At 38.3% G+C, this 13,218-nt stretch overlaps 1 protein-coding gene across 1 annotated transcript in view; it reads left to right on the top strand.

Annotated features, from left to right (window-relative positions):
* arap2 (ArfGAP with RhoGAP domain, ankyrin repeat and PH domain 2) overlaps positions 1-13,218 on the top strand; it is a 176,115-nt gene that overhangs the window by 57,313 nt on the left and 105,584 nt on the right. The window contains exon 10 of the mRNA XM_059354942.1: positions 5,379-5,485. Coding sequence (XP_059210925.1) covers positions 5,379-5,485 — 107 coding nt within the window. The remainder of the gene's footprint in view (positions 1-5,378; positions 5,486-13,218) is intronic.

Genomic DNA, 13,218 nt, shown 5'->3' on the forward strand with positions numbered 1-13,218 from the left:
ATAGCCGTGTTCAACATGCACAGTAAAACTTTTTAGAAATATTTTAGACCAATTGACTGACAGACCAATTCAATGACTTTTACTACACTAGTCGCTGTGTAAAACTTTCCTCACTTCAATTCATCACATTCAGAAATATTTTCAGAAGATATAAATTACCCTAAAATATTCTAAAGATAAAGTTTTGGCTGAGTTTCTTACAAATGCATTCATCACTATTTTTTCTCTCTCCATATATTCAACAAGATTATTCGTCTATTTTTCTTTCCTTTTTTCATATTGCCCATAGCTTTTTTGCTTACCTTGACCTCTGCATCACTGTCTGATGTTAAAAATAATCAGAAATAATTTTGTCTCCATTGAGTGTGTTCTTTTTAAAACTTCCCCTCTGCCTTTGCCTGCGTGCTTTTAGAGCATCTTGAGCGGTTGAGTGGACATGGGATTGGAGATAGAAGCCGAGGTCGCCTTTACTTGTCTGGCTTCTCTTAGAGCAGCTCAGCGCGGTGGAGTGACTGACTCACACAACAAGAGGTTGAAAAGCTTTGAAAGAAATTATAATTGGATGCCTGACTGGAATATTCAGAGCGGGGCTTTGCTCAGCATTTACCGGGTGACGGTTATTCATTTTAGGTAGCTTAAATTTGGTGATTTTTCTTTTGTCTTTCATTTGATTAATCTTTTCATCTCTTTTTGTTGACTCTCTTCTGTTGAAATGCTTTATATATTATACAATGTAAAATAAAAATGCATATTTTCCAGAAATTAACTGTTTTTTTAAACATTTTATTTTTTTTATTTTTTTTCTTAATGTAAATAAATTTTATTACAAATATTAACCATAAAATGTAAATTAATTTAATGGGGCATTAAATTTTTTTTAGAGTATTACTCAATTGCCTGATTAATGGTCTTGAATGTGAAATTACAGTGAATTCTAAAAAAACAACAAAAAAAACTATTGCTGAGGGTAAAATTAAGGCACAGTTCAGTTTTTTCACAATAAAACTAATAAAATAATTTGTAAAAAAAATATGAAAAGCCTGGCAGCAAAAGTTGCCTTTTTACATTTACCGTCATATTCAAGTAAAAAAATAAATATATATATATATATATATATATATATATATAATAAAGAAAAAATAAATATATTAAATAATAATAATAATAAAAAAATAATAAATATATGTTTATTTTAAATACAGATATTTACTGCATACTGACTGTATTTTTTAAGGAAATATTAATTTTATTTTTATATTTGTAATATAACCTACAGTTGTTTACTGTTATTTGAAGTACGTTTTTGTTTACTTTTGCTAACAGGCTTTTTACGTTAAAAAAAAAAAAAAAAATCTGTGTAATATGTGGACAAAAAGCCACTCATGTACATGAGCATTAGCCTAAGGGGCTTTCCCCCGTCCCCCCAAAAGCGTTATTATTGCCACCTACCTCTTGGCTGTTGTAATTGGGTGAGTTATTTTTACCTCTAATGCCTTTCCTTCCTCTCCTCATCCCTCCTTCCCTCCATCCTTGGTGAATTAATTGGAGAGGGCAGGAGGCCACGGCACATATTGGGTAGGTAACGAGTGGCGAGGGCTGGACGGCCGCTAACACCCAGCGCTCTAATTGGCTGCCTGAGAGGGATGAGGGTCATTAGGTATAGGTGACTGCTTTGCCCTCCCAGCACAGCCACGCACTCTCATGCACATACATCCAGCACATACAGTACAGAAGCTTCCCTCCTCCATACAGCCTTCCAGTGTGAAAAGGAACAATTATACAGTAATACATGGGAACCATTTGTCCTGCTCTCTTTAAATCACAGCAGTGTGTTTCGTCGAACTGAATGCGCTTTGTAACTGCCGTCATTATCACGTCATTCAAACCTCGGAACATACAGAGAGCAGTGACTGTACGTAGTAATAATTGATAGGATGGAGAAGTTTCTGCTGCTTCTGAGCCCTCACAGCAAAACTTTTTAGCTCAATTAGGACCTGGCCATAAAGTGAATCCACGCTCTCCTGCTCCTTCTCTTTATCTGTCTCTGTCTATCTCTTGTGTCAGCCACTCTGAGCTCACAGTGCTTTAATTACTAATAATGCTTCACAGGATCTCCACTCTAGCCTAGAATCCATTCCACTCGCTCGGCCTCAATATTGTGCAGAAGGAGAATAATGGCTTCCACCGACCACAGTCCTCTAAATTTGTTTGAAGTAGTTTAATTGGGGCTAATGATGGTCAAATGAAGATTTTGACAACATTAGCCCCAGTTGACACAACCCACACAGTGCTGAAAGATCAGGTTAGGAATCATGCAGCACGCAAATATTTAAGTGACTTCCTCCTTGTGTTGCAATCTGCAAAATTTGGCTACACTGACAAGTTTGTCGCTAATTAGTCGAAGAATTCTGCAAGAGACATGGCATCGCTCTCCCACACACACATAAACACACACACACATAGACGTCTTTCCTACGCTCGGCCGTGTATTCCCCCAAAAAAGCGCCTAATCAACAAAGATGGTGTCATTCATCTTCTTCTCTTTGTTTGGTGTAATTAGTGTAAATTGTTTTGTCGGTGAAGAACAGTTAGCACAGAAAGCACACATGCTTTTATAGTTGGCACAGCATGGCAGCATTTAGCGCTCCTCGCTAAGGCAGTATTTTCTAATTCGCTGTTGAGGAGTATTGGCGCAGCTCCTGTTTTGTTCTGGCTTTCTACACACACACACACACACACACACACACACACACACATTGGCTTTCTCTCTGTCAACTGCTCAGCTGACCCCTCGCTCATCTCACCCACTCTCAGCGAGGATTACCAAGACCCTCTTTCACTTATTCTTTCTCCCTCCTTCCCTTCCCTTTGTGTTCTCGCTGTCTTTCTCTCACTCATCTTTTGACTCACGTTTTTGGCTTAGTGTGTATCTTATTGTATTGTAATGTTGGACGCCTGTGTGTGTGTTTTCGCTCTATTTTGATGTTGTGCACATGCACGTGTGGGCGTAGGTGCACTTCTTCTGTCTTCCTGTCTGTTTTTCTGTCTCAGCTCAGAGCTCCAGGCTATAGAAAATGGTCTTAACTGCTGTGAGTGCTGAGTGGAGAGGGGAGGGGTTGGGTGTGATGCAGAGTTACAGTGGAGCTTATGAAAACTGTGCCTCTGCATCTAACCCCTATTTCTGAAATGGGCCTCAGAAAACATTGAGTCTGAAAGCTTGGGTTGCTTTGGATTCCCCAGATGCACCTTTTCCCTTTTGCAGAGCTTTGCTGTTTCACACAGGTAGACACACACACAGCCACTCTTTCTGTCTCTCTTCAACACACACACACACACAAACATCACGCACAGACTGGCTTGTGCGTCATTGGTGCGAGGTAGAAAAGCCGATGACTGTTGGGTGCGTTATTGGTCTGTCACAAACTATTTTCTCTCACAGGTATAACTCTATGTCCAATGCCGTTTCCTAAAATAAACCCAGAGTTAAGCAGGAGCAGCAGAGGCTGAGGGTGTCTCTGCAGTGATGTGGGTCTTCTTTAGTGTTTGCTAGTTTTTATTAGACCAAATGACATTCAAGCCCCATGTGAGAAACAAGCAGAGACTGTAATGAGGCGACCTGTTGATCCCATCTTATTAGGAAAGGTCTCTAATTTGGCCAAAAAAGTATCTTGAGGTGGTGTCAATTGAAAGGCCCTAACATTTTCGGAGCCCTTCAGGAATACATTTTCTCTTACTTCAACCGTTTTCGATTTATTTTTGAGCAATTGCATACATACTTTATAGCCTCAAACAGCCATAAAGAAAACGATAAGTGAATAAAGAAAAATGCTCAGAGGACGTGTCCATCCACCCATCCATTTCCTACCACTTGCAGTCGGATTGTAGCAGGAGAAGTATCCTCCCTGTCTATTTCCTTGAGGTCCTCTGGGGGGTCCCCAAGGTGATCCCAGGCCTTGGCTTCTCCTTCCAGTTGCCTGGGAAACCTCAGCAGGGAGTTGTTCACACACCACTTTAACTGGCTCCTTTTAAAGGAAGAGTTTGACATTTCTTATCCACTTTCTTGCCGACATTTAGAAGGGACCAAGGATACCACTTCAATGTAAAAAGATTGAGCCAGCAGCTTGTTAGGTTAGCTTAACACATAGGCTGGAGAAAAGAAGTGGTTGTGGCCTCAGGGGCATAAAAGTGAAGCCAATGCGGCATTCTTTCTAGTGGCCAGCAGGGGGCGACTCTACTGGCTGCAAAATTAAGTAAGATCATATAAAAGTATATGGGAAAATTGACCTACTTCTCACTTGATTTATCACCTCTGTAAACTTTTTCCTAATGAGTTTATGGTCTCAATTGTTAGTTTCAACTCTTCTTCAATTCAGCATGATGTTCATTTAGTAAATTACGGTCTTATTTACATTAAAATGCACAACAAATAAGGATATGCTTTAGGCCGGGGGCTACCTTTGATTGACAAGCCACATACTCCCAGTTCATAGGCCTAATACTGTAAATGCTAAGGCTTTCTCCAGTGGTCCATAGGCTCAATCAACATTGTGCGACCACATTTTGCATTAAATAGTGAATACATTTTTTTCCCCAATAAAAATCTATGAGATTATTACTTTAAGTGCTGTGGTAATGAGCAAAAAAGCAAGTCCATTAAAATTGTTGATCATTTGAAGTGGCTACGGTAATTCACTTTCTTACTGACATTTAGAAGGTGACATGAATACCACTTAAATGTCTGTCGGTAAAAAAAGAAAAAATGCTGAAGGCAGCAGCTGGTTGAACAAGCTGAGCACATAGACTGTATAAAAGAAGTGGATGTAGAATTAAAGTCTTAAAAGTGAAAGCCAATAGAAAAATGGCTTAAACCTGCATTCTTTCTAATGGCCAGCAGGGGGCGACTCTACTGGCTGCAAAAAGAAGTAAGATTGTAAAGAAGTCTATTAGAAAATTACCCTACTTCTCACTTGATTTATTACCTCAGTAAACATTGTCCTAATGAGTTTATGGTGTCAATGTTTACTGTCAGTTATTCTTCAAAACAGCATGATGTTAATTTTGTAAATAATGGTCCCATTTATAGTAAAATAGGGCCACAGACAGCTCATTGGTGGTTATACTGTAAATGCTAAGGCTTTCTCCAGTGGGCCATAGGCTCAATCACCATTGTGCTCCTTCATTTGGCAATAAATAGTGGTTAAACAGACATTTATTTCAATAAAAATCATCGAGTTTATTACTTTAAGTGCTGTGGTAATGAGGAAAAAAAGCAAGCCCATTAAAATTGTTGATGATTTGAAGTGGCTTTTCTGTAACAACCTCACACTTGATTAATATTAGATCTGCACATCTCCATCTCTCTGTTTGTGTTTTTCCAGGACTTTAAAGCGGGCCTGGCTATCGCTGAAGTGGAACTGACTGCTGCCAACATTAGAGACGTGGACCGCAGGGCCTTTGAAATCAACACACCCTTCAAGAACTTCTGGTACGTCTGGACCTATGTGTGTGTGTGTGTGTGTGTGTGTGAGTGTGTGTTCTTGCCCCTTTCTCCCACAACAAAGAGCTATTCATGCTAAAATGTGTGTGATGTATGATGTGTCTTCTTTATATTTGTGTGTGTGTGTGTGTGTGTGAGAGAATAGCGCACCCTTTCTGTTTGATCTTACCTGAACGCATACTTTCATATTGCTTTTTTCATCATCTAAAAGATGAATGTGAAGTGACGGAATCTCTCCTTGAATGCGGGCCGCTCACACTGATGTATTCAACAAGTTGACACTGTAGTACACCTCCATACTTCTTTAAAAATCCTGCTGCAGGAACCATCCAAATGAATTCCTTTAAAAAATCTCCCTTCATTATCATCTCATCTGAACCTTATAGTTTAGGAAATGCCCTTCACATACACTAAGCCTCTCGCTACACTGTCTTTTAATCTCAATACTCGTATCTCAGAAAGCATCAATATTCACAGCTAAAAGGCGAGGGCAAGCGTTTTGCTTAATCTGCTCTTAAACATGTAAAGTATTATTATTAGTCTTATAATGTGATAAGGGTACTTGTGGTGAAAGAATATTCACATCTTAACGGCCTTTAAATTGGCCTTTGTCTCCTTAGGATTAATTCAAACCTGATTTTATTCAAGGCTTTAACTCTATGGAGTCTTGGGCTATTATGTCCATTTTTTAATCCTTTTCATGTCTTTTCGTGTCTTTGTAAGTCTTTTTGCATCTTTTTGCATCTTTTTGGTCATTTTGTGTGTCTTTTTTGGACATTTTTTGTCTTTTTTTAGTCATTTTGTGTCTTTTTTTGGTCATTTTGTGTCTTTTTTTAGCCATTTTGTGTCTTTTTTTAGTCATTTTGTGTCTTTTTTTTAGTCATTTTGTCTTTTTTTTTAGTCATTTTGTGTCTTTTTTTAGTCATTTTGTGTCTTTTTTGGTCATTTTGTGTCTTTTTTTTAGTAATTTTGTATCATTTTTTAGTCATTTTGTGTCTTTTTTTGGTCATTTTGTTCTTTTTTTGTCATTTTGTCTTTTTTTGTCATTTTGTGTCTTTTTTTGGTCATTTTGTCTCTTTTAGTCCTTCAGTCCAACATAAAATGTGACTTTGAATCTTTTTTTTAACTTTCAAAACACTATCATGCTCAATAAAAAAAGGTAAATGTTGCAAATGAGAACAAATTTTGCAACTATAACATAAGAGGGTTACATCCAGTTACGGTATATCATTTCATACTAAATCTATTTGACCTTGTCTCCAGTTTTACTTGGTATATCATCATCAAACTGAAACTGGCCTCATGGAGTTTACAGCCAGAACTTTAGAGGTAAATTGACAGTAGGGCTCCACGCTGCTTTGTTTTCTAGTCTGGATGTCATGAAGAAGTCATGATTTGGTGCTTTTGGAGACTCCAGAGGGTTAAAATAACTACACTTTTAAACTTATGCCTTCTTTTGTTTCCTGCTTTTCAGTAAAATGTGCAAATATAAAGCAATTATGCATTTCAAAAGTACAGCTGCATTTCCTTTTAAAAAAGCTTAACAAAACAATATTTTCTACAAAGGAATAAATCATTAATTTTGGACTGATTGACAACAAAGTCATTGTTGTGATTTGAAGGCCATAAAATCCCAATTCGTGACTAAAAAGTAACTTTTTTGCTAAATGCTTGTAGTCACTGTCATTCTGCAACATCAGAACTGCAGGAGAAATTCAATTCATGTCTGATGTAACTGTGTGGTCACGATGTTTCACTAAACTTTTTTCACATAATTCTGCCAAAGTACACAACACACAAACACAACACCGTTGACTACTTTTTAGTTTCTGATTGGTGAGAGAAATGTGCGTCAATTCACGATCAACAGATGGATTTAATTGTAGTCTACGATGCTAGAAATCTCTTTCTGCAATCATCAAATCCTGGAGTTGGCCCTTTTTGTTTTCCCAGCACAAACAAAGTTCACCAGAGTGAGCTCAGAAGCAGACCGAGGCAAAAATAGTTGAGCAAAACAAAATGTATCACTAAAAGGTCATCGGTTAGTGCCCGGGACAGGAAAGTAAACACAAGTCTTGTTGCGGCTGTTTTGGTCCAAACCTACATGTACGATTGCTGCATTCAGATCTGCGAAAAACTAATATACCAAGGAGGAAAACAACGAGAGTCCAACAAAAAATCCAATAAAACAAGTTTGAAAACGGCTTATGAAATGCTCAAAATCCATAGTTTCTTCAGGTTTTGGCTCAAACCCCAATCACAAAAGACTGTTATAAATTTCAGCATGACCTTCTGTTAGTCACTGGAGTTAGACTTTCTACATTGGTCCACACAATACTGATACAGTCACCAAAACTCTTCTACAATGTCATTTAATGCCCATACGGCCACAAAGCGGCATGAAACCTGGACAAACTCGAACCAAAATACCACAAAACCTTACTGACCTGTCTCTGTCTCTAACATACAACACAGTGCTTGTTCTTCAATGAGTGAATCACCTGACAGTGAGTTTTACTTTTCCAATGTGCTTTTGATAAAACCATTCAAAGAATTAGCTTCCTAATGCACCCCTCTGTCCTTCCACCTTAACCCTGCCACCAGGATATTACTTAACTTGGAGGAGAGTGGGTGACAGCTCCCGAGATGACCTTCAGATAGTCAGACTGGAGCAACTCAAATTCAGCCAGCACAAACCCCACGGCCAGGACCCTGACTCCAGCTCTCTGCTTAACACTAAATTCATCAAATTCAATGCCCCTTAATGTTATTTCCTCAACTATTATTAGTAACTTAGTAAATTAGTAATTAGTAACTTTTATACAGTCATGGAAAAAAATATTAGACCACCCTTTTTCTTCAATTTCTTGTTCATTTTAATGCCTAGTACAACTAAAGGTACGTTTGTTTGGACAAATGTAATAAAAACCACAAAAATAGCTCATAGGAGTTTAATTAAAGAGCTGATATCTAGCCCTTTTCAATGGTTTTCTTGATAATAACCAAAATCATTATAAAACAACATGGAAAATGGCTAGATATCAGCTCTTATATTAAAGGCCAGGCAAGTTTATTTGTATAGCACAATTCAACTCAAGGTGATTCAAAGTGCTTTACATGAACATTAAAAACAGCAAGACACAATTGAAAAAAGTAAAAAAACAAGTAAATTAAAACAGGGAAATAGAAATAAAAATCCTAATAAGATAAAATAAGATACGGCAGGATCAGAAAAGAGACAAAATAATAAAATTAAACTCCTATGAGCTATTTTTGTTATCATTATATTTGTCCAAACAAATGTACATTTAGTTGTACCAGGCATTGAAATGAACAATAAACTGAAGAAAACAAGGTTGGTCCAATATTAATAAACAAGGTTGGTCTAATATTAATAAACAAGGTTGGTCTAATATTTTTTTCCATGACTGTATGTCGCAGGATACACATTCATGGGATGTTTCCATGGGAGCTGAGCTGCTGAAGCTGCATCAATGTTTTCATTATACAGAAGTACATGCAGTCTATAAACATGTTTCCATTAGAGTCAAAACAAATTTGTCAAAAAATGTTGAAATGTCCCATTAAAGAAAATACAAATAAGGGATGTTTCCATCAACTGGTTTCGGGCGAATAAACAAAGCTGCATAAATGTACTCTGGCCAGAAGGTGGCAGTGTATTGTATTGCTGTAGGCTAATCCGTCAGTAAACAGTAGAAGAAGTAGAGGAAAAACAGCAAAAAGAAAAAAAGGGGTGCTGCTCGGACAACTTTGGTCACCCATGAGAGAAAATGGTTAAAGAAGTCTTCAGGAATTAGATTCAATTGGGAAACAACTTCTTCTTCCTCTTTCTGGTTTTCCAGCTGAAACAGCTGATCAGTCGTGTGAGTTAAGTGTTCACTACATCAGATTATTCGGACAAAAAAACATTTCAATCTCCCGTTAACTTAGACAAAAAACACTTCAAGCGGGAGTAAAAACTTCTCTGTGCATTTTCAAAAGTTTTATCGTATTTTGGTGTTTCCATCAAGCTTTTCTCATGCGAATCTTCAAAATGCGCATAGAAATTAATTCACGGAAACACAACTTATGTGAATTCATGTTTACAGCCAATAGTTTGCTGTAAAGTCGGCGCGAACATCAAACAAACAAGAAGATGAAAAAACATAAAGTTACTAACAATTATTTTGCATTATTCAACGAAATTCATTGTCAATCATTTAAAACCAATGCGGACGCTTTTACCCAGTATATGTTTTCTGTGAGATGTAAATTGTAAAAAAAATAATGAGCAGGCATGTAACAAAGTTAGAACTCGGCTCTAATGAGACAAAAAGAATCTCCTCATAAGTTTGTATCGACTGCATTTCAGCAGCGCTCTCCTGTCAACTCTCTTCCACAAAACAGACTTATTGGTCATTGCAGTAAACATGCTACATGAGAACAGTGTCCTGTATAAAAATCACTAATTATCGATCAGGATTTTTTTTGTTAAAGAAATCCCCCCCGGGAGCTCCATGCAGGTATCTCTGCCTCTGCAGGGCACAAAGCCTTTTCAGGTGACTCCAGTCCCCGAGGGCCAACAATCAATGAGTGCACTGCTTGTTTGTGCTGTAATGGCCCATTTAGAATACAACCGTCACAGCTGCCTGGACAAAGCACGGCTTGTTTGTTTGTGTGCGCTTGTTCACTATTTTCTACTCCTCTTTTCTTTTTTTTTTTTTTTACCCCTTCCTTTTTGTGCCCGTTGCCTTGTGTAAAGATTTTTCCCCCCCCTCATTCCTCTACCTGTCTGTTGCATGTCCGATCGATCTGTTTGTGTCAGCCGCCTTAATGGTCCCATCGTTTGGCAGCTTCGTTAATACGCTGGACGTAATTGCCATTTTGTGTGGAACAAAAAAAACCCCCAAAAAAGTGGTGGAATTAAAATGAGCTCAGGTCTCCTGAATTGTTTTGATGAGGTGATTGCTGAAAGGGTTTTATTGTGTGTGTGTGTGTGTGTGTGTGTGTGTGTGTGTGTGCGAGTGTGTGTGCGTGTGTGGATCAAATCGATTGGTAGCCCTGGGAGCGTTCTCCTACCTGCTCAAGGTGGGGATTAGTGAGAAACTCATCTAATCACTTTAAGCTGTGGAGACTCACTTTGGCTTTTCCATTGTTTTGCTGCCGTTAAATGGACAGAGCGTTCAGCCCGATGTGTTAGATGCAATGGGAGGCTTTTATGAGTAGAGAGAATGACAATGAGGCAGAGAGGAGTGCACAGGCAAAGACACTCAACTTTGAAGAAAAGAAAAACTTTGTGCTCTTGATCAGAAAGCACCTCTACTAAAGTAAAGCTACAGATAAATGCAGAGCTCAAGGGCATATTGAAGAAAATCCATGTTTGTCTGGTTTGTTTTGTGTTTGTCTGGTGTGTATTGAAAATTGTGGACACCTTCACAATTATTTTCTTTACCTTGGACAGAAAATGTTTCCTTATGAAAAGTCTCGACAGCGTGGTCTTTGGATAATCCTGAGTGTGAAGGGCTTAGCTTTTTTTATGGACTTGTTGCTTTTGAGTTTTTTTTTAATTAAATTTCTTCAAACTGCACTCCTTCAGCCTCATTTTGTCAAGGTGGCAGCAGATAGGAATACCTTGTGTATCTGTTGTAGGGCTGCACGATTCTGGAAAAAATGTGAATCACGATTTTTCTGCTTAGAATTGAGATCACGATTCTCTGGCACGATTTTTTTTCACAAAGTGTTTGTTGCACTGATGAACTTTGACAAAACAAAAAAACAGTGCTTTGGCAAGGGCATATTAGTAGTTAAATCATTGGAAGATAAATTACTTTAACAAAAATAAAAAATAAAAATTGAGACATGCAGGTGATAACAACTTCCCCCTATCATCATATGCACATCAAACCGTCTGATCTCCTTAGAACGTAGAGTGTATGTTGTACAGTGTTTATTGGGGCCATATCTTTGGCTAGGTCATATGTGATAGCTGCTGTGATCTCCTTATGTCTACTGGAGTTTGGTGGGTATGCCGTCGCATTGTACAAGGTTCCGGTTATTGACGTCTGTGTTTGTTTCTTGCCTTGTATGGCTTCATCATGCTGTACTTTGTGGTGACGTTTAAGGTGATTGTAGAGATTTGTAGTGTTGCCTTGCGGCGCCGCAATGAGGGCAAAACACACGCTACAATGCACCTCACACTGTTTGTCATTGCCTGGCTGAAATCCGAAATACTTCCACACCGCCGAATGTGAACCTTTTTTGGGCACGAGGTCGGTTCGGGACGGTGGGTGACTCTCGCCACTACAGCTTGGGTTTTCTTCGGCATCCATTCAACCCTCCTTACCGGCGACTTTCATCCGCTTTAGCTCACTCTTTCCAAAACGCTCAACTGCAGGCGGGCGTCCTCCACTGAATCACGTGTTAACGTAAAGATGCTTTACCCTTGGTTGAGGGAGGAGGCAGCGGCAGTGCTGCGTTTGGGGGCGCTTGAAAAAATCCGGGAGATAATAGGAGCATTTTTTTCTGATGCAGCTCCAGGTATAAAATGCTTCAGAATCGACGTGTGTAGAAATTAGATCACGTGTATGTGCGAATCGAGATCGCGATTTTTTAACGATTTATCGTGCAGCCCTAATCTGTTGGTATTTGTAGTTTGGATAAAATTACAATTTAAAGATGTAATATATGAATTTTTTTGCAGATTTTAAAACCTAAAGAAATCCTTTATTTTACGGTCATACACATATGTCAGCATTGTCTGCCAGAAATAAATAAGCTTTTTATCCAAGTAGGGTTGCAAAGGGATGGACAATTTCCCAAAAAATTCCAGGAACTTTCCATGGGAAGTGAAGCTGAGGAATGTTGGAAATATTCCAAATGGGAAACTTTCCATGGGAATTAAGGGAATTTATGGGAATTTGGCCTTGAAAGGGGGCGTGGCCTCAGTAGCGCTGCATTCAGCAGTGTGCTATGTGCATGTGATTGAGCAATAGCAGATATTCAGGTGTACCTGCAAATCTGGTTGTTTTAGTCAAGATTATGCTAAAATATATTTTCCCCTATACACAATATATATAACTATACACAAAATATTTAACTATACACAATATATATTTTATTATTTAAGTTCCCTGTTAAGGGCCAACATTCAATTTGTGAATACCCTGTTTATTCCCATAAATTAGCTTTATTATCTCTACCGTTGCTTAGGGATGTGACAGATCAAACTTTCAACATGTCTGTCTGCCTGTGTGTCTGTTCTGTGTGCGTCTGTCCGTCTGTCTGTCTGTCTCCTTTCTTTCTTTCTTTCTTTCTTTCTTTTTCTTTCTTTCTTTCTTTCTTTCTTTCTTTCTTTCTTTCTTTCTTTCTTTCTTTCTTTCTTTCTTTCTTTCCTTCTTTCTTTCTTTCTTTCTTTCTTTCTTTCTTTTTCTTCAGTGAACTTCTTTCTTCAGTGAACGAAAAATGTTCCTGAAATTTCCTGCCTGTTTAACATGGTGGTTTATGAGGCTGTGGTTGCGTGTTGGTGGTGCATCTGTTCATCCTACACCCAAACTATAACTCTGACAGCTTTAGCAGACAAATGTGAGAAGACGAACTTTCCTACGTTTCTATGTTAAAGTGATTTCTGTAGAGTGGCATCCGCGGCCTCGAGCGCAGTCTCCAAATTTATTTTTTGACAATTTTTTCTCTCCCTCTGCACTCTAGCTATGATGTCATCCACT

The sequence above is a fragment of the Centropristis striata genome, chromosome 17 (assembly GCF_030273125.1).
Source record: "Centropristis striata isolate RG_2023a ecotype Rhode Island chromosome 17, C.striata_1.0, whole genome shotgun sequence".
Lineage (NCBI taxonomy): Eukaryota > Metazoa > Chordata > Actinopteri > Perciformes > Serranidae > Centropristis > Centropristis striata.